The sequence below is a fragment of the Dromiciops gliroides genome, chromosome 5, assembly GCF_019393635.1.
Source record: "Dromiciops gliroides isolate mDroGli1 chromosome 5, mDroGli1.pri, whole genome shotgun sequence".
NCBI classification, from domain to species: domain Eukaryota; kingdom Metazoa; phylum Chordata; class Mammalia; order Microbiotheria; family Microbiotheriidae; genus Dromiciops; species Dromiciops gliroides.
The window spans coordinates 45,387,441-45,410,444 of NC_057865.1; the positions used below are offsets into that span (position 1 = coordinate 45,387,441).

Consider the following 23,004-nt stretch of genomic DNA (forward strand, 5'->3'; position numbering starts at 1 on the left):
AGAGAGAGAGAGAGAGAGAGAGAGAGAGAGAGAGAGAGAGAGAGAGAGAGAGAGAGAGAGAAGGACAGAGACAGAAACAGAAAGAGACAGTGTCAGAGACACAATGAGATAGAAACAGAGAGAAACACAGAAAGAGAGATAGAGAGAGGAAAAGCACATGGTGTGGACAATTCCACTCACCATCCCCTTTAATGAGCATAGGGTCATAGTGTCCAGATTGAGTCTTAAATAGAAGATGTGAATCTGTCGTTCCTTTAGTCACTCTTAGTTTCTGCACGCTTCTTACAGCATTAATCTCTCCTCTAATGGGATTCCAATCCCCCTTCTATTTCCTGGAGCTAATATCACCTGCATTATGACACCTCTTGCTCTGTTTTACCAGCCTGAAAGACTGTGGGCTGCTCTATCCTTACACGATCTCTAGAGGCAAAGCCGTTGCACCTTTCAGCCTAGATATTCCCTGTCTGTCTCTAATCCTCAGAGATAGTAGGAAAAGGTGAGTATGGCTGAATGCAAAGGGTTTTGAAGGGAGGATATGTCTGACTGTCCTAGATCTTCTCAGTAAAGAAGGGGATGAGACCATCTGCTGGGGCCATGGGCTAGGATGGACTGGGATTCTAGAGAGTAGTTGAGTGGACAGGAAGGATGGTGTCGGCTTCCTTCAATCTCACATGTTGGTATGACTTCGAGAATAGGAAATAGTCCAAAGGGTGTGGCTGAGGACCCAGAAAGTCTCACTGGTGCAGGTCTTGGAGTCAGGAAGACCTGAGTTCAGATTGACTTCAGATAGTTGGTGTTTCTTCTTGGGCAATTCACTTCACCTCAGTTTCCTTAGCTTACAGCTAATAAAAATAATAACGGCACCTTAGTTGCAAACTTGTTGTGAGGATCATTGAGGATAATATTTTTAAAAAGTGCTTATAACAGGGCCTACCACATAGTAGGTGCTATATAAATGCTCATTTCCTCCCTCCTTCTCCTTTTATGAAACCTTCCTCTGTTGTGCTTAGTGATATAGTCAGACACTGTATCCAAGAACCCTCGTATTCAAGTCTTTTGGTGGTGTCTGTGTCCCCAAACCTCGGGGGCTTTGGCAGCAAGGTTCCGACACAAAAATTTCCTCATGGATATAACAAGGCAACACAACAGAAATACATAAGGGAAAAGCATCTAGGAACAGCAGATCCCTGTCAACTTCCCGTGGCATCCTAAAGAGGTATCCCCTGGCTCTTTATCTCTCCCTTCTTCCAACAGAAGCTGCTAGAGAAGAATCATGGACCAGCCTCTGACACCTGGAAAGAGGTGGTTTTTTTTCTCCTAGTTCTTAAGTACTGACTGCAAGAAGCTCCAGAATGGAAGAGAGGCTCACACAATCCTCAGAACTACCATATAGATACTACCTTTGCTGACCCCTTGCTCAAATGCCCTGGCTTGCTGATTTGGGGAAGGTAGCTGGAGACGGGACCAGCATTAATGATCTGTATCTTTTCTAAAAATATAATTCCATTGATATATTTTGTTTTTACATCACCTAAAATTTCCCTTGCATCTCTTTCCCTTCTCTCTTCCCATAGAGCCGTTCTATATAAGAAAGAATTTTTTAAGGGGGAGGAGAGAAGAGGAAAAAAATAGGCCAAACCTACCAATATTTTAAAAAAAAATCTGAAAATATATGCAATCTTCTAAAATTCTGGTCCTGGGAGGTTTGCATTTTAGTGAAAAAAGAGGTCAGAAAATTCAAGGTATTTTCTAGGTCGAAAATTTTAAATTGAAAATTTTCATTTATATGATTTTGAAAATTTTAGAATTTCACAACCTTTCTCTAAATAAATGGCAAAAGTCTCAGCAATTTGCAATTACGGTGTTAACTATGAATGAATAAGCAAAGGCAGCTCAAATCCCTTCCCTCCCCTCCTCCTCCCTTACCCTCCACCACTTATACCTCTCCAAATTTTAGTTCAAAGCTCTACCAATGCAAGCATTTTTCGTGGTCAGTCTTAGTTGGGCCACTAGGTGGTGCAATGGGTAGAACGCTGGACTTGGAATCAAGAAGACTATTTCAAATCCATCCCCACACACTTATTAGCTATGTAGCCCTAGGTAAGTCACTTAGCCTTTCAAGCTTCAGTGTCCTCTCTTAAAATGGGGATAATAATAGCACCTAGCTCTCAGGACTGTTGTGAGGACCACGTGAGGATGACATTTGTAAAGTGCTTAGCAAACCTTAGCGTGCTATATACATGCAATTATTTTTATTATTGCTATTATTTCCCAGCAATGGTATTTAATGAGATACCATTATAATAAAAGTTATAAATCTGTAGATTTTCCCTCAGAAATCTGTAGATCACTCTCTTACCAATATAAACACCCTCAGTGGAAAGAGCTGATAAGTTGTATGTGTGGAGGGCATGGCGACATATGCCAGTTAGTGGTCAAAATTCCATTGCTTACTCACCAAGAGTGTGCAGGATGCCTGTTGGCCCCTTGGGAAAGCCGGCATGCTCTGACCAGTCACTTCCCTAGAGCTGCTGCTGGGCTGTGGCCAATCAGAGTCCTCTGTCTGTTCCCCTTTGCCTTTCTGCTTCCTTATGATCTGCAATGATGGCAATGGAAGGTGACTGGTTACTGGAAGGAGTCCTTTTCTCCCTTTGTCGGCCTAGGTGCTGATTGTAGTAATTGAATATATTTTGGGTATTTGCTCAGTCAAACAGGAGTACTGGCTAGGCTTCTAGATTCCTAAGTCTGCCACTGTGGGTGTGTATGTGTGTGTGTGTGTGTGTGTGTGCATGCATGCTGTCTCCTCTCTCTGTCTCTCCATATATAGATATCTGTGTATATATATATATATATATATATATATATATATATATATATATATATGTCTATATGTCTATATGTGCATATACACAATACAAATATATCATATGTATATGTATGTATGACAGTGTCTTTGGGGACAATTTCATAGAAGACAGTGTGGTAGAATAGAAAGAGTGCTGAACATGGAGTTACCGGATCTGAGTGTGAATCCTGGTTTTACTACTTACTACCTTCTATGACTTCTCAGGGCCTCAGTTTCAAAGGGACTTTGACTATGAGATGACTTTAAGGTTCCTTTCAGTTTTAGATACATGATCCCTAAGGAATAATTAAGCAGGGTTCTTCATGGATAGTTTAGACAAGAATTTTACTGCAAGTCTAATTGTAATATAAGGTGAACTCCACTTCAATTTGGTGACCCATTTGGAAATTGCTTCTACCCTTTCAGATGGGGTGATAGCAGGTGCGACTGGGAGATCCACTGAAAGGGGCAGAGATTATGCAGGGACCATGGACAGATGTTAGTTATGATGCAGTTTTTTGTGAAGATAGAACATGGGAAAGATGGACAAGAGAGAAAGGTTAACAATATTTTGTTTAGAATTTCTTCTCATTTGTCAGACACTTTGAACTAGGAGGCACAGTTGGCTCAAAGACACTGAACAGAAATAACCGAACTATAGCAGCATACCTTCTGTACTATGGTGGTGGCAAGCTCTTCTATCAACTCCTCCTTGTGTTCACGTAGATAACTAGCTTCATTCTGTTTGTCCTGAAAGAAGACAGCCATTTACCTATGCTGTAGTTGATAGACATGCAGACTGTATCACAAAATGGTGCATGCAAGGAGTTTGCAACAGATTCCATTTGTCAGACTGGATGAAAAAATAGCTTTCAGTGCCAATTGAGGGGCTGGTTTTCATAAAGCAAGGGAAATCTACTTCCTGGATAATGCCACTGAAGGACATCCTCTGTAACCTGGCCAATGACACACCAGAATACATTTACCAGACTGTCACCAGATGCTTCTGCCTTGCAAATGGCCTCTTCCACGGCCTCTTCAGCAACACGCAAGGCCACGGCCAGGGTGTCCATCATGCTATGTCCTGGTCAGGAAATAAAAGTGCATCCGTTGTTACCAGATGGCATATGATATTTTCTAAGAGGAAATGATGGTTTCAATCATCCATTATTCTTTTCAATGTTCCTCAGATGAATATTAGAATGTACTCCTTTGATGGCTCATAATGATGGAGATGGGCGATTCACAATGAGTTAGGCAATGACGCCCAATGGAGATAAATTAGAGGTTCTGAGTCAAAAATCTGAGTCTATTACTTAATACCCAATGACTGGACAAGTTGCTTATCCTCTCTGGGCTTCAGTTCCTTCATCCACAAAATAATGATGGGACTAGATCAGTGGTGTCAAATTCAAATAGAAACAATTCCCTGTGGCTCCTAGCTTCCCTTGAGGGCTAAGCAAAACAAGTCTAATACTTCTTTTATATGGAGGTCCAAGTTGTAATAGTAGTTGAAACTTTTTAAAAATCAAAAAAAAATTTAAAAGCAACATTACCTTCAGACTGCCTGTAGAATGTAGAATCACTGCCACTAATGCTTCCTTCATGCTCCAGGCTTGGCTCCAAAAAGCTTCCTTCTACAACAAAACAAGAATGAAAAAGGGGTTCAATAAACATCATTATCATGGCTCATCACTGACTATCTGGACCAGTGGATCTTAAACTTTTTGCATGGTGGAACCCTTATTCACTCAAACAATTGATTAATCCATACATTCATTAGCTTATCCATTTGTTTATTCATATATCTATTCATCTCTATTATATGACTTTTTAATTAATATACCACTATACCTCTATAATTCCTATTTTTTAGTAAAAGATGCCTGTAAGTTCTCTTCCTCTGCTTTATCCCTTCCTCATCGGGGTATCAGGGTCATATTTTTTCTTTTTCCTTTTTTTTTTTCCGGGGCAATGAGGGTTAAGTGACTTGCCCAAGGTCACACAACTAGTGCCAAGTGTCTGGGGCTGGATTTGAATTCAGGTCCTTCTGAATCTGTGGCTGGTGCTTTACCCACTGCACCACCTAGCTGTTCCCATATTTGTTTCTTAGAAGGAGTTTATAGAATATATTCTTTCTCAATTTTTGAAATAATTTCTGTAGCATAGGTATTAATTGCTCTTTGATGATACTCATAAATTCATGTGATCCAGGGTTACCATCCTGTCTCCATCCTTCATAATTAATTTATCACTTGTTCTAATTATATTTATGAGATTGGATTTTTAAACATAACAATTTTCCCGTTTTACTACTTTATAGAGTCAGCCATGTGGTACAGTGGGCAGACTGTTGGATTTGGAGTCAGGAAGACTTGAGTTTGAATCCTTCCTCGGACACTAGCTATGTCACCTTGAGCAAATCACTTATCTTCTCTCAGTTTCTTTATCTGTTAAATGAGATGATAATAGTAGCCCCTACCTCACAGGGATATTATAAGGACATAGTGAGATAACACACATAAAGTTTTTTTCAAACGTTAAAGTAAGATATAAATGCTAGCATTTTTAAAAATATTTATGTAATCATCAATTTCCTTCAAATTTTCAGTTATGCTAGAGTTAATTATTTCTGATAATTCTTTTTATTTCTTCACTGTTGAACAATTTGATAATTTTTATTCTTGTAATTTAATTTTATTTATCTTATTAATCAGTTTAGTTAATATTTTTTTTTAGTTTAAAGAAAGGTCTAGTTATGCTTATTTTTATAGCTTTTAAAAAATTGATCTATTTCTCCTGTAACTTTCACAATGTCTTCTGTTTGTTGCATATTTGTCCGTTTCCTAGTTTTTAAAATATTGTTTGTTTATATAATATTTTGTAAATATTTATTTTAGAGATTTAATTTGTCCCTTGAAGATTACTTTAGCCTGCATCTCCAAAATGTTGACATGTTATCTTATTTTTCTTTCACTCTTTAACACATTCATTGTTTTTATGATTTGTTCTTTTGCCCACTCATCATTCAGGTTCTCTTTCCTTCTGTAACTTATAAACTTGGAGAGTTTCTTAGGGCACTTCGAGGATAACTGACTAATGCTCATCACACCAACAGTCTGTCTTGGAGGTAGAACTTGAACTCAGGTCTTCCTGAGTCTGAAACTAGTCCTTTTCCACTCGACCATGCTGCCTCTAATGCACTACTTAGTCTCTACTTATGTCTTTATCTTTTGCTAATGTTCCCTCGATTAATTGATATTCTTTGGTTGTGTTTTGGTTTTTGAATGAAAGATGTGATTAGAATTTCTGCCTCTTTGCATTCTTTGTGACCTGGCATAAGCAATTGCTTCAGTTCTTCCTCTTCTAAGAAGTGTTGTTATGGTATCCCTCTTCTGAGTACTTTACCCTCCTATACAATTCTGAAATCTAGTCTCCCGTTCATGTATAACATTTATATGTTCATTCTTTATTCTTTCTATTTTTGTATAAGGTAACTTTGAGAATATAAACATTTTTCAATAACATTCATCTATTTTAATTATTAGTGCAATAATAGCTCTGATCCAATCCTTTCTCTGACTCCCCCTTTTCCTTTTTTCTCACCCAGAAGTATTACATCATGAAGGAGGTAGTGTGATTTGTAGGAGTCACTCTCTATTCAGCTATGTACCCAATTGCACTGTGGATCCTGGGCACTCCTTAGGGAAGAGACACCACACTCCCTCACTATGCATAGGATGTGATATTGAGAAACGTGTTCCTTAGGTAGTGAATACAATCTCCAGATGAGCTCATAGTTTCGCAAAGAAAACCTATTGTGAAGCTCCATTGTTTTCTTCACCTTTCTGGAAACAGACCTCAGTATCCTTTGAACAATTCCCTTTTTAAGATAGCAGGCTAAATGTGAGTAAATCTGTAGCTCTTGCCTCTCCTCTTCTAATCTGAATAATTTTCCTTTGCATCGTCTTTTCCCAGATTACAAGATCTCATCACAGAAGAGTGTGGATTCGAATCCACAGAATATTATTTAAACTCTTCCTCTTCTCATCTTGATTCTGCTGAAACCCAGAGATCATTAGTTCCTCAGATCCTTTGCTCATAGATGTTCTTTCTTTGTATTCTTTTAACAATTAGAAGTTGGGTGGTGGTGGTAATGCCACTATATTCTCATCCAGCAATAGAAGCACAAGAGCACTGATTTCATTATGGAACCTTTTCTTATTAATGATACATACTTTTATTGTATTTCTCTTGCGTGAAGTGTCTTCATGTCATTATTCTAATTACCTCAGGGTTTCTTTTCTAGAAATTACTCCCTTTTGTTGAAAGACTATTTTAAAAAAATAATGATTGAATTAGTTTGTTTTGGATATATTATTTGGGAGGTACAATATTCTCTCTGATTTTTAAAAAAAAGATCAAAATTCAATTTTTTCCTTTGATCTCTTGTAGACAAATTGGGCTGGGCTATTCAAATTGATTTTAGCTAAAGGCTTCTCTTGACTACAATAATTATTGTTTGACATAGAAATTCTGAAGTAAAAAGAATATATAACTTGGTGCTTTAAATTCAGGTTTTCTCTTTTTTTTGACAATCCATGTATTTTATCTATTTGTACTTTGCTGTCAGTTCCTAATACTCCTGAATAATCTTTTATTTTCTTTTTTTACTTGATGGAATTTTGGTTTTTAAATTCATTACATTTTTCTGGGAAATCTATTATCTTCAAATTACCCCTTTCCATCTTATCATCAAGGTTTTGGCTTTCACAAAATTCATGTTATTCTTTTTTCATGTTTATTTATTTTTTTATTTTTTGACAATTTAAATCATAAAAGTATTTTATTATTTTCTAGCTACATGTAGAGATACTTTTCAACATTTGTTTTTATAAGATTTCTATTCATGTGTTATTCTAATGTTGTTCTCTTTTTATTTAGTTCTTGCATATGTTCTTCTCCTTCAGTATTTATAATTCTAAATCTTCATCATCCTTTTCAGATCCTTTATTGTTTGAGGAGTTTAAATAGCCTATATTCTAAAGTATATACTGGTTAATTTATTCATTTGTTCTTTGAGATTTGTGATTTCCTTTCTAAATTCTGCCCTAATTTCTATTCTCATTTTCTTTTGATATTACTTTTAAATAAATAATTTTATTTATTTATTTGAGGGGCAATATATTAAGTGACTTGCCCAGGGTCACACAGCTATTAAGTGTCAAGTGTCTGAGGTTGGATTTGAACTCAGGTCCTCTTGAATTCAGGGCTGGTGCTTTATCCACTGAGCCACCTAGCTGCCCCCATTGATATTACTTTTAAATCTTTATTTTCCTATTCTCAATATTTCCAGGATTATTATTGTTCCATAATTTCTGGAACCCCAATATTATAAATTGTCTTACTTTATTTTTCATTAGGAGTGTTGGGGTCATATTTATTAATTGCTAATATTAATTCATTGTTTTGAGATCTTTTCTGGCTTATTTGCTCATTTTTTTCTTTTCTCTTTATTAGCTTCACTATTGATTTCCCTGTTTTGGTACTAGATTTATATTTTATTTTCTTGGCTTAATTTCCTTTTGCTTCTCTCTTGTTCTAGGTAACATTATTTTGCTTGGATTCCTGCTTAGTAGAAACTCCTCAAGTAGACTGATGCATCTGGTTCTATAATTTTCTATTCCTCTTGGTGATCCTTTTTTTTTTTTATTCCTCTAGACAGTTTTATAGTGCTGAGTTTTCCTCCCAAAACCAGGGGGCATTTTCTCTATCCTGGATCTAGGTGAGTTTAATCTATTCTCCATGTTCAAGGATGACAATGGGGATCAGACTGGGTCACTGCCCAAAAAGGATGTCTAAAACTTAACAAATCAGTCTGTCAAAGTCAATTGTCTTGGGCACCAAGACAGTTTGGGTATGCTAAGGTATAGCAAGTCTTTCATGTAAACCTCTACTGTTATTTTAGGCTTTACCTTGTGTGAATATAGGTTATTTCCCTTTTTGGTCTTGTGATTTTAATTAATTCGATTAATTCCTTTCTTATAGTTTTGAGGTGGGTGAGGATAGAAACTTTGCTGAGAATCAACCAGTCAATTTGTTACCTAATTAGAATTCTGTACTTCTTGCTTTAAAGACAACCCTGTGTTGCAGTAAAAATCTTTAAAAGTGATTAAAACAAAATATTTTACTAATTGTACCAAATAACATACAGTTGATTAAAAAAAAGCCCTTGTAATTTTCAAATTTCTATTCTGCATAGAACAACATTATAAAAAATTTAAATAATTAGAAAGTTGTGATTATATAATAAGTGAGATGGGAAGGAACTATGTTGGAGACAATAGCTCATTTGTAAAATACTTCACAATACTTTTCATTTTTCTTTCAGCTTACACACAGAGAAGGATTTTGAGGGGATTGTCTCAAATAATTATATTTTCACTTTGAAGCTTTGAGAGTCTTTAAATGAGTTATGTTTTGTCTGTAAATGCCTCTCTAGTTTCAGAAATCCTTTTAAAATCTGTTAACAACACTGTATCATCATCACTGAAAGTCAACCCAAACTGGAGGTTACTATTATTGCATTTTTTCTGTAATCAGGATTTAGTTCATAAACTAGGTGCATGGATGCTTGTTTTATCATCAAAATTATAGTTTAATAAGAACACTTTTATTTTCTTATTTTTTCAGAAGTCCTGATATTACCCAAATACCCTTCATGGGCATTGATATAAAAATACAGTAAAATTAAAACATCTATGATTGTTAGTGCCGATTATTTTTCAGACCTACTGATACACACCAACAAACAAGTGCTCTTGCAAGATATAGTGAGAAAAATCACTGTCTCTGGGATCAGAGGACCTGGCTTACAATCGCATTTCTGACACTACTTGTGTGACCTTGGGTAAGTCACCTAATCTCCCAGAATTTCAGTTTTCTCTTCTGTAAAATCAGAACATTATACTAGGCATATGAAGTCTTTTGGAATTCCTTCAACTTTTATGATCCAAACCCAATAAGAATCTAGATTTCCAGTAATGTTATCAAATTAGAACAGTTTCCTTGGAATTACTTGAATCCTGTTAACCTGACAAGCACAGTGTATACAACTGACATAAAAGAACAAAGTAGAGGGGATTACTTTGGGTCTTTATCTTCCCTCACAACCTTACATGGATAATTTCATAGAATCCAAAAAGTTCTCTGGAACACAATTTGAAAAACACCATTCTCTATGCCAAAGCTTTTTAAACTATTGGTCACAACACCCTGTGGGGTTGCATAACTGAACGTGGGGGTCATGAAAAATTTAGCAGTAAATGTTTGATTTCTATACCTATTTTATATACTTATATACCCAGGGTCATATAAAAATTTCTTGCATGAATAGGGGTCATGAGTGGAAAAAGTTTAAGAAGCCCTGATCTATATAAGCACCAGTAGTCATTGTTCATCAAGCTAGCCATGCCAATTGATTTTTGGGGGGTTTTTTTTTTTTTTTTGGTCGGGGCAATGAGGGTTAAGTGACTTGCCCAGGGTCACACAGCTAATAAGTGTCAAGTGTCTGAGGTTGGATTTGAACTCAGGTCCTCCTTAATCCAGGGCTGGTGCTCTATCCACTGTGCCACCTAGCTGCCCCCCATGCCAATTGATTTTTTAAAAGCACTGTGTGCCACAGTAATGTGACTGGATTTGGCTCATCAGATTTTTACTGGCTTCCTCTACACTGATCAGTACCATGCCATTGCTAGCTCTTTCTCCTGTTCTTCATACTACTAGACTAAGAGAATCCAAACATTCCATATGTAGTGTCAAGAGTTTCTCCTCACCATTTCCCAACACATTTAGACTCCAAGGGAAAATATAGAAACAGAGGAGAAAGGTGGAACATAGTGTATTTGTGAAAGAAAATCATTTTATGCATGATTTAGGAAAGCTATTTCATTACTATTGAGTTTGTATAGAAATGGACAGCTAGGTGGTGCAGTGGAGAGAGGACTGGACCTGGAATCCGAAATATGTGGGTTCAAATCTAGCTTCAGACACTTAAGGCTGCAGGGGAAACAGTTCATGAATTTATTTTTGTTTATTTTCATAATTAATGTTTGGCAAATTGTTTTTGAGAGATGAACCCCTTTGTTATTGCTTTTTATTAAATAGATAAGAGAAATGCAGAATTTTAGAGATGTAAGGGACTTTAGTATCCATCTTGTATAACTAAGTGATACATGAAAGGACATCCTTGAGAAGCTGTCATCCAACATCTTCTTGAAGACCTTTAAGGGGGAGTGGGGGAGGGATGTGTGGAAATGATGGAGAAATTCACCATCTCCTGAGGCAACCCAATTCACTTTTGGATATCTCTGATTGTTAAGAAAGTTCTTCCAATATTAAGCCTCAATTAGCTTCTTCACAATTTCCACCCATTATTCCTGGTTCCGATTTTTTCGAGACCAACCAGAAACAAGTCTAAACCCTTGCCTACAGACTGGCCACTCTTAAACTTGAAAATAGCTGTCTTGCCCCACACCAGTCTTCCCCACTTCCAGCTAAACAACCACAAGTTCTTCTTCCTCATATGAGACAGACTCAAAGGCCTTCACTATCCTGGCTGCTCTCCTCTGAAGAGTCTCCAACTTAGCAATGTCTGCCTTAAACTGTGATACCTGTGATTGAACAAAAATAATGAAATGGAAATTTCAGTGGATACTCATGAAAAATGTTAAGTAACTAGGAAATGTGTGGGGGGGGGAATCAAACTAACAGGACACTTTAAACTCTACTGTAGTTTTTTTTTGTCTTAAATATTATTCAGTGATTAAAAAAGTAAATTCAATGATTCAATTATTTTTTGAAAAATGAGTAACATTCTAATGTATTTTTTCATTATGTGGATTTTCTGCCCAAATACATAATCCTAAATCTTCCTTCCTCTGCCACCTAATGTCCTTCCAACTTCTCTCTACCAGTACTGCCTGAAATACCCAACCTGTCTAGTGTTTCTTGAGAATAAAAATTCATTTTAATATTTGTCTATGCTAAAAAGTTTATGACCGGGGGCAGCTAGGTGGCACAGTGGATAGAGCACTGGCCTTGGATTCAGGAGGACCTGAGTTCAAATCCAACCTCAGACACTTGACACTTACTAGCTGTGTGACCCTGGGCAAGTCACTTAACCCTCATTGCCCTGCAAAAAACAAACAAAAAAACAAAACAAAAAATAAATAAATAAAAAGTTTATGACCAAGGACACTCTGCTATAGAAAGTAAAATAATTTACTGAATGTATTTTGAAGTTAAGTGACATTTAGATTATCTACTGTATTAACACAACAAAAGTTAACTTAATATGCCATTGGCAAGGAGGAATAGATCAGTTAATTTGTCATAGGATTTTAGAGATGTTAGAGTTCATCTAATATAATCCCTAAATTTTACAGATGAGGAAACTTGTTTTCAACAATTCAATTCGACAAACGTCTCTTAACCACCTATAGAGGACAAGGTCCTGTGTTGGAGATTTAAGAGGGAAATATCATAGTCCATGCTTTTTAGGAGTTTATAATGTAGTAAATTTACTGACTTGCTTAAGGTTGCATCATTCATTAGGGACAGAATGACCAAATCATTTTTTAAAATAACCACTTCTGACATCTTGTTTCCTCATTTCTTATACCTTTTCATTTCCTTACTTTCCTTTCCATTTTTCCTGACCCTACTTGAGTTCAGGACTTCATATCTCACCTACATTATTGCAATAACCTCCTAATCAATTTCCTACCTTAGTACCCTTTCCTTATATTCATTTGCCCATGCAATCCCTCTTATATATGACTGCCATTAGATTAATCTTCCTAAAATGCTGATGAAAACAAAATAACTGCTAAAAAATATTTAGAGACTTTGTTGACTACAGAATAAAATACTAATTCCTTATTTACCATTCAAAGTCCTCCAATGATCTATCCCCAAATTCTCTTTCCCTAGCCGTATTTTTCACCCTATACTCCAATCAAATTGGGTAACTTGTTATTGCTGAAATATGATTTGTTTTCTTTTTTTTCTTTCCTCCTCCATGCCCCACCGCTCCCTCCCACCCCTGCTCCCCAGCCACAGAAACACACATTAACCTAACAAAACCCTATCCATCCTTCCAGGACCAGCTTGATGCTCCACCTGACATAAAACCTTCTGTGATAACTCTAAATGATGTGAATTTACATCCTGATCTCATAAGGCCCCTTTGACGGTTCTGCTCTTACAACATTTATCACATAATGCTTTGCAATGACAATTAGTTAGACATGTATATGTAAGATCCGTGCTAGACTTAGAGTCAGGAACGTATAGGTGCAAGTGACTTTCTTCATCTACAAAATGGCTATAGTACTACTTGTCCATGCCTCATAGTATTGTTGATAAGGAAAACTTTTTAAATAACATATTACTATCTAATTATAAACTATTTTCTCTCCTAATAGATTTAAACTCCTGGAGGGCAGTGACCATTCCTTATAAATCTTTTTATCTCCCTTAGTCTTTCGCACTAATGCTTCATTTATAGTAGGGATTCAATAAATATTCATTGAACTGATGAAATGGGAATATGTGAATTAATGAAAGAATGAATGAATGAGTGATTGATTGATTGAATGAATATGATCTGTTTAGGTATGGGCAGCTGGTTTCTTAACAGGAAAGTACTAGTGAGATTTACAGCAGAATATATGGTTGGAATTGGTCTTGGTTATGAAGGGAGGTTTCCAACCAAAGAGACTCTTTGGTGTGTAAGGAAGATAGCCAAGGTAGTCTATTGAAGCTTGTTAGACCCCCACTTTTGGGGCTGCTTCTCTAGTCAGTTAGGATAGTAGCCAACTTGCTTGCTTGCCAGCTGTCAGCTATCTAAGGGTTGTATGTAACAATGCAGGTACAGTCTGCAGATTGTTCAGAGGCACAGACATAACCTCTGGGCCAAGGTCCTTCTATCTTTTTTCTTTAAACTTTGTGTTCCAAATTCTCTTCTTCCCTACCCTGCCCCCCTCTCCAAGAACTCAAGCAATTCAATATAAGCTATACATAAGCAGTCATGCAAAACATTTCAACATTAGCCAGGTTGTGAAAGAAAACAAAAATAAAATTCAGATAAAGTAACTAACAAAAAATATTATGCTTGAATCTGTATTCAGATACCATCAGTTCTCTCTCTGTAGATGGATTGCATTTTTCATAAGAACTTCAGAGTTATTTTAGATCATCTCATTGCTGAAAATAGCCAAGTCATTCACAGCCGACCGTCTTACAATATTGCTGTTATTTTGCATACAGTACATTTCATTTTGCATCAGCTCATGTAGGTCTTTCCAGGTTTTTATGATAGCATCCTGACCATCATTTTTTTTTATAGTAAACTACATTTATATAGTACTTTAAAGAGAGATTTACTTACAATAAACCCATGAGGTTGATTATTCCAACAACAGTAATGGATAACATTAATATAGTACCTTAAACCTGAAACAGAATTTTCTTCCCAATAGCCCAGCCAAGTCAGTACTATATGTTTCGTCATTGTCATCATCATCATCATCAATCTATCATCACCAATCATGACTCATCAATCCTCCTCCTCATCCTCAATCATGTTGTCATCATCGACCAATCCTCATCTTCATCAATCATTCCTCCTTATCAATTAGTCCTCAGCATCAATCAATCAATCTTCATCTCCATCCAATCATCATCAATCCAGCAATCACCATCACCGCCATCTTACATTACTCTTGCCTCTGCTTCAGCATTTTTTCACAGTTACTATTGTTTACTGTTTCCCTCCATCCTATTCCATCCCCATGATATTTACTCTGTTTTCTATCTTCTTTTAGCCTATCTTGATCTTTCTCTTTATTCCCATTTCTGCCTGTCAAAGTACAAATTTTGAGAGGATCTGAAAAAGTTTCCTACAATTCTTTCATCCCTGCTTTCCCATATCCCTCATATACACTGGGCTACAAAAGATCACTCTCAATGTAATGAGCAAAGGGTAGATAGCAGGCAAATATCAACAAAGTTTTACCCATGTATTTGTGTGTTTGGGCAAGTCATTCGAGAGTATACTATATACTATTGAAATGGAGTGTGGAAAATAGTTCTTAGTGAAATAATACTTGTCTCATTCAGACTCAGCTTTTCCCCTAAAGATGAAAAAAGGTCTGAATGGAAATTTATTTAATTGATAGACACTGTAAGAACTTAGCTAATTATTGATATGTATAATGTTGAATTTGTAATGTAGTTATATAGTTAAAGTTGTTAGGCAAGAAGGAAATGGTTCTAAATGACCATTGGTAACATCTGGATTTTTGACTAGGAGAAAAGCTCTCATCGTCAGAACCAAGTAAATGTCAATTATGTGAAGGAAGAGAAGACTTGTAATTTTGATGAATTAGTATACTACAAGATAAATACAAATATAACAAAGTCCATTACAGGATTGAAATCCAAACTTTCAAAAATATGCATTTAAGAATTAAGGCTTTTGAACTAAGGTACTTTGTTAAATATCAAAGTCTCATGGCAAGAACTATAACTAGTTTTTATAAATACAGTCTAACAAAGATTGGTGAGGCTGGGTTAATTTGGTGAAATAAAAATACAGTATTCACAAATTTTAGGTTAGTGTCTCTTTGCCATCATGAGAAAGATATCAAAACATGGAAAATTTTATGTGATTTTCAGAGATAAATATCATTACAATATCATTTTTCAGTTATTTCTAATACTTTAACTATATAACTACATTACAAATTCAACATTATGCTTATCAATAATTTGTGATATTATCACTCTCAATTTAATTTTGTAAGACTTTCCTCTTTCCTTAGATGTTATTTCTTTGGGGAGGGGAGGGGCAAAGGCCCAGGGTCACACAGCCAGTAAGTGTCAAGTGTCTGAGGCCACATTTGAACTTAGGTCCTCCTGAATCCTGGACCAATGTTTTATCCACTTCACCAACTAGCTGCCCCCTAGATGTTATTTCTTGAGATTTTTAATAAAGCATACATGTCAAGATTAAGTTTATATGTAAGTATAGGCTGTCATTTCTCCAAAAAAATGTAATTACCACCACCTTAAAAGCCCCTTTTTTTCCACTTTACTAATCTCTCTTCTTAATTTCTTAACCTTCAAAGGATTCCTCTATTCTAGAATTTTCCAAAGTTGCCAGCCTCAAGTGGCAAATTAGACTGCCCCATCTTTTCTGAAAATGTCACTTGCATAAATCACCCCACAGTTTCCCAGATTCAAAGCACTTCAACCAATGATTAGATGTACAAGTGAAGGGATTCTAGTTGGCAAAGAAGCTTGGTGGTTGTTGGTTTTTTCTTTTTCTAAGCAGTGACTCTGTCGGTAAGATATAGGGTAATGGTGGGTCTGTGGAAGGAATCCCTACATGGAAACAGTTAAGAATGAATAAATGTGGCTCCTAAAGAGTCCCGAGCATGTTGTCCAAAGTTCCTTATTTCAAATGTCTTTGCTCTTACCTAACCATGCCCACCCCCCCAAATCCAGTTATTCACTAAGTTTTGTCTGAATTTTGTCTGAATGTCATCTCTCATGTCAGATTCCACAACCTCCATCTTAAGGGGGATGGCGAGGCCAGCCATGTCTTTATTCCTCCCTAGGTTTCCCTCCTAACTCTCCAGACTTTCTCTATGATGCTGCCACGCCAGCTACCTTTATCTCTCCCCATCTTCCACTTATGTTTCCTTTTATGTATTGTTTTGCTCCATTAATAAACTCCTTGAGGTCCAGGACTGTCTCTTCTTTCTGCATTTGCATTTATATTTCCAGTGTCTTTTTGCACTTGTATTCCCAGTATTTAAGCACAATGCCTGGCACATAGTGCTTAACAAATGATTGTTGAGCTGGCATCCTTTGCCTTATTTTCATTCACACCACAGCCATTGTAACTCAGGTCCCCATGACCTCTCTCAGCTGTAATATTACCATAGCTTCCTAATTGGACTCGCTGTGTCCATTTTCTCCCCTTTACAATCCATTCTTAAATTAGCTACCATAAAGCATAGTTGTGACTAGGACACTCCCCTGCTCAACACGTTTAAGTGTTGCCTCTAGGAAAAAGAACAAACTTCTTTTGGCATTTAAAGTCCCTCACAGTCTGCCTCCAGTCCATCTGTCCAAGCTGTTTACACATTACTCTCCCTCTTACACGCTATGCTATGGACAAACTGGCCTGCTTGAAGTTCCTTGTTTATGACCTTTCCATTTCTTTCCTCCACACCTTTGTATAAGCTCTCCCCTGCTTGAAGTGCTTCCCTTTCTCATGTCTGCTTCTTGGAATCTCCAGTATTGTTCAGAGCTCAAGTGTGATCTCTTTTAAGAGATCTCTTCCAATTCCCTTAGTTGTTATCCCTCCAAAAAACTCAACTTGAAATCACTTTGCATTATATATGTATATATGTGCTCTGTATACATATATACATATATATACACAAATATTCATATACATCTCCATATATCCATATGTATATATCCATATCCATACATATGCATATATGCAGCTAAGTGGTTCAGTGGATAGAGTGCTGGCCTGAAGTCAGGATGACATGAGTTCAAATTTATATTGAGATACTTACTATCTGGGCAAATCACTTAACCCTGTTTACCTCAGTTCTTCATCTATAAAATGAGCTGTAGAAGGAAATGTCAAACCACTTCAGTATCTTTGCCAAGTAATCCCCAAATGGAGTCACAAAAAGTCAGGCATGACTGAAATGACTAAACAACAACAATTAATATACATGTGTATATAAAAATATATATATGAATATATACATATATAAAATATGTATGGAATAGGAAAGAAGAAATCAACAAGTATTTATTAAGCACCTTCTATTATTTCAGTGCTAGAAATATTAATGGAGGAAAAAATGTCTGCCCCCAAGGAGCTTATCGTTTATTGAAGGGGATATAATATAGTCACAGATAAGTTTAAAAATTATATGTATATATATGCTCATTTATGTATGTATACATGCATGCATACAAGCATACACACATGTACACATATACACACATACATGCATATCATTTTAATTTACATGTGCATAATGCATCTAAAGTGCATACATTTACATGTGAATAATGCATAGAATGCACATACATCTACATGTGAATAATACATGTAATGTACATAGATTTACATGTGCATAGTACACATGCATTTACATGGATTGGTGGGCATACATTTACATGCGCATACAATGCCTACATGCTCATGAACATACGAATAAATGGAGGTAGGAGGATCATCTAAGAGACCAATTAGTGGTGTGGTTTTTTTTAGTGACTAGGAAATGAGGCTTTTCATGGAATATTAAGTGCTTTTTCATTGTAGTAGAAGCCTAACTAATGATGTAATTTAATGAAGAAATTTTCAGATTAAGCCAACCACTCCCTTGTGATTGGAGGAGCTCAACAGTCAAAGGAACCTAAAGTAATAACCCTGAACAACAACAACAACAACAATCAATGTTTCAAGTATCAAGTACGTGTAACACTATAAAAATCACTGATTACCCCCCCCAATGGAATTAAATCAAAGAACACAAGTAAAATATAATACAATCAGTTAAAGTTTGGGGTACGTTCTGCTACCAGAAGATATCCAAATCTCCAAATCGAATCCTAATTCATGCTACTTAAAAACTAAACCATGGGGGCAGCTAGGTGGCGCAGTGGATAGAGCACCGACCCTGGAGTCAGGAGGACCTGAGTTCAAATCCAGCCTCAGACACTTAACACTTACTAGCTGTGTGACCCTGGGCGAGTCACTTAACCCCAATTGCCTCAGTAAAAAAAAAAAACAAAAAAAACAAAAAAAACCCAACCAACCAACCAACCAAACAACCAAACAAAAAAAACTAAACCATGGACAAGAAATTTAGAAAGATTAAGTGCAAGCAGGTACAGTGTCATTAATTTTATTCAATTTGACTTGGTATATATGTATTGCTTTCAAGTATTCTAAAGAGCCTTTGTTGTTCTCAGATTGGACTCAGGCAGAGAACTAGACAGGCTTCTATCTTTGATTGACTCTCTCTCTCTCTCTCTCTCTCTCTCTCTCTCTCTCTCTCTCACATACACACACACACACACACACACACACACACACACACACACTTTCCTCTTCTTTTCTCCCCTGTCCTTCTCCTTCTTCCCCTTCCTCCTTCTGTACCCCCTCCCCATCTCCCTTCTTCCCTCTCTCTTCTTCCTGTCTCTGTTTCTCTCTCTCCTTCCTTTCCCTCTATTTCTTTGTCTTACCTCCCCATTGTGTTTCTCTTTGTCTCTCTCTCTTTGTTCTCATCTTTCTCTCTAACTTTGTCTCTCTGTTTCTCTGTCGTTCTCTCTTTCTTTGTGTCTACTAAAGTAGAAATATTTTGAGTATGGGCCCAGTGATGAACAATCTGAGGACCAGTCTGACAATGTTCAGAGATTCTCATTACAAGAAAGTCGGCCATAAGGTATTTTTTTTTTTTTACCACAGCAGATCATGAAATGTGGAGGAATGATAGCTTGTATCAGTTTTAGGAGTCAGCATAGAATAGCTGAAATAATGCCGGTTTTGAAATCAGATTATCACGGTTTGAATCCAACATCTCTCAATACCTGACTTGAGGCCATCCCTTAACCTATTTGGGTCTCAGTTCTTCAACTCTACAATGAGGGGATTGAACTAGGTCCCCTCTAGTTCTAAATCTATGATGCTATGACCCATATCAATGAAATTTTGGCTTCTTCAAAGTCTCAGAGTAAAAACAATGCCATAGCATCATTTTTATATAAATTGTTATCACCATGCTCTCTCATTTCTTAGTCATTCTAACCATATAATTGATCATAGATCATAGAAGGTATGCATACATTTGCTAGGGGTAGTAGAGATGATTGATGTTCTGTGGATCCATTGTTATACACATGAGGAAATGGAATCTCAGAGAAGGGAAGTGACTAGTTTTGGGTCACGCACCTAGCTAGCAGTGGAGTTGGACCCAAGCCCAGATTTCCTGAATCTTGGTCAAGGGCCCTTTCCATTATAACATTCAACCTTTATTATTTTCATAAGAATGATAATTATGATATCTGTCATGAATCAGTGAAATGGGCATTAATTATTAAGTGCTTTATATGCTAAGTAGTATAGATACAGAGACAAATGTAAGATATATGGGCTTACGTCTATATGGATTGTCTAAACGTGTGGCTTGTGGTGACTTCATAGTTATCTCTGGAACCTTGTCCACCCCTCTCTGAAAGAGACTACAATGTCCACCTTGAGTGGGGGGAGGAGAAGGGCAGTGATTGGATGCTTAGACCTTCTCGTTACTATCTCTAACAGGGCGTCAGGCTAGATTCATATATACACCTATCTATCTATCTATCTATCTATCTATCTATCTATATATGTATATCAAATGAGATAATATTTGTAAAGCACTTAGTGCCTGGCACAGAGCAGGCTCCTTCCCTCCCTCCCATCTGTTCCTTCTGGTCTAGCAGTATAAGGAGCTCAGAAAAACAGCTGTACCCAGTCGCCCTTAAGAGCAGGGTAACCCTTAGTTTATACTCTCCAGTTTTGCTCCTTCCCACCAAATGCTGGTTAAATAAAAGACCATCACAAAGAGCAAATAGTGAATAAATCCAGTTATACATGCTAGACAATGAGCAGAAAATCAGGGAAGTTCTGTAGATTAGGGCATATAATAAAATGCACAAGAATGAAAGAATTCTTTCGCTAAAGAGGCCCAACTCTCACCCAAGAGAAAGTCTTCAAAGTCTTCAGGGAGACAAGCTGGAAGTCAGGAACATGTTAAGGAGCCTGCTTCTTCTCTGTGCCTGAAGCTTCCAAAGTATTTCTTCTCTCTCTATGCATGTCTCCAGTCTCTGGACCCACATCTGTCTTTAAGAGCCCTAACTCCAACCCATCTGTCTGTTATGTGGTGTTGCCTCAGAATTCACTCCATCAATTAGGATTCATGTCTCCCTCCACAAACACAGCAACACAAAAAATGCCCAGGGTTGGTTGGAAGGCAAGTAAAACAAACCATCAAACAGTGTTTGCTCTCAAGGAACTGATATTTTATTGAAAGAAACAACGTGGATAGATGTAGAAGAACATAGAGAATAAATATGAAATAAATACATGTGCATAAGAAAAAGAATATGTAGTTAAATATAAGGTTGTTAGGGAAGTGTGACCAATTGGAGACACCAAGAAAGGCTTCATGTACAGACACTTGACACTTAATAGTTGTGTGACCTTGGGAAAGTCACTTAACCCTCATTGTCCTGCAGAAGAAAGAAAGAAAGAAAGAAAGAAGAAAGAAAGAAAGAAAGAAAGAAAGAAAGAAAGAAAGAAAGAAAGAAAGAAAGAAAGAAAGAAAGAGGGGGCAGCTAGGTGGTGCAGTGGATAAAGCACTGGCCCTGGATTCAGGAGGACCTGAGTTCAAATCCTTCCTCAGACACTTGACACTTACTAGCTGTGTGACCCTGGGCAAGTCATTTAATCCCCATTGCCCCGCAAAAAAAGAAAGAAAGAAAGAAAGAAAAGTTTTCCGTAGAAGACAATACTTCAGCTGAATCTTGAAGGAGGCGAGAGACCCTTTAAGACACAGGTGAGGTTGGAACGCATCATAGACATCTGATGCAAAGGCACAGAGATGGGAAATGCATTGTCATATGTGAGAAACAGAGAAAAGAGAAAAAAAGTCTATTTGGTTCGAATGTAGAGTCTGGAGAAAGGAGCAATGTGTAACAAAACTGAAAAGGTGGGATGGGACCAAGTTATAAAGGGCTGTAAATTTCAGAGAAGATTATATTTAATTCTAGAGGCAAAAGGATGTTGCTGGAATTCATCGAATAGGAGAATGACATCTGTTCTTAAGGAAAATCCCTTCAGAAGCTGAGTGAAGAATGGATTGCAGTGGGAGAGACTTGAGGCAGGGAGACCAGTTAAGGGACTGAAGTAGTAGTGTTTAAGGAGAAAGATGAGTCTACAAACTAAACTCAAGGATATGTGACCAGGGGCAGCTAGGTGGTGCAGTGGATAGAGCACTGGCCCTGGATTCAGAAGGATCTGAATTCAAATGTGATCTCAGACACTTAACACTTACTAGCTGTGTGATCCTGGGCAAGTCACTCAACCCTCATTGCCCTACCAAAAAAAAAAAAAGGATGTATGACCAATTGATTGATTTAATTAAGAGATTCTTGTTTTAGAAGAAATAATAAATAGAAGAAAATTTTTATTTTTTGCCTTTTCAACTGAGACTCTTGCAAGAATTTTCAAACCTTCTTATGTATTGCAAATGAGCAGATACTATCATCTCTTCCTTGGGTATTCTTTCTTAAAAATAGAAACCTGGTGATTAGGGTATGGTCTTCTATTTATATGTCCAAACATACATTTAGTTAGACTAGTGTGGGGCAAGTTCTTGGCAGTAGCCCTGACCCATGGCAATCTGACTACTCTATGTTTATTTTCCCTGACTCCTTTTCTTGCTCAACAGGCAGAGAGAAAAAAAGAGCTCTCTGAGGAGTCCCCATTCTCCAGAAATAACAAAGTTAAGACCCAGCTCCCTTGAACCAGTTCCTGTGCCCCTGGTCGAAAAGAAAGCACGTGAATTCCCATAAGAACCAATGGAGACAGAAATGCTTCAGGGATGGAGATTCACAGTGCTGCAAACTGCACAACACAGGCTTCCCCTCTGTGAAGAACTACCAAGTATTCAACAACCTATGAGAAAATTTGAGGGTCGTTGGGTGATGGTGGTGAAATAGCTAAAGCAGTGATGACTGTCAGATTACCAGATTAAAGACATCCCATCTGCTGGCTGATGTAGCCTTCAGCCAGAGCCGGTTCTGTTGAGGGCAGCAGTTCAGTCAGTTCAGTAAGGAACCTCCTCCCCCCAAACACTGTCACCCTCACTCCTGACTTCATAGCTGTCATCCTCTCTTTGGGTAGCCAAGTATTGGGAAGCATTCCACCTAAACATGTGTGAGGCAGTTCCTTCTGGGCCCCAGGGTATCTCCCTGTTGTTAGCTATGAGGAATTTAAGCCACTCCCAAGATTC

The 23,004-nt window shown here is 37.1% G+C and overlaps 1 protein-coding gene across 2 annotated transcripts in view; it reads right to left on the reverse strand.

Annotated features, from left to right (window-relative positions):
* Window positions 1-23,004, reverse strand: part of LOC122729861 (myosin VIIA and Rab interacting protein) — a 441,763-nt gene that overhangs the window by 69,929 nt on the left and 348,830 nt on the right. For both annotated transcript variants that reach the window (XM_043968959.1, XM_043968958.1), the window contains exons 5-8: window positions 4,402-4,482; window positions 3,832-3,929; window positions 3,515-3,595; window positions 2,459-2,596 (exon numbers count right to left, since the gene is read on the reverse strand). In XM_043968959.1, the coding sequence (XP_043824894.1) occupies window positions 2,459-2,596; window positions 3,515-3,595; window positions 3,832-3,929; window positions 4,402-4,482 (398 nt within the window). The remainder of the gene's footprint in view (window positions 1-2,458; window positions 2,597-3,514; window positions 3,596-3,831; window positions 3,930-4,401; window positions 4,483-23,004) is intronic.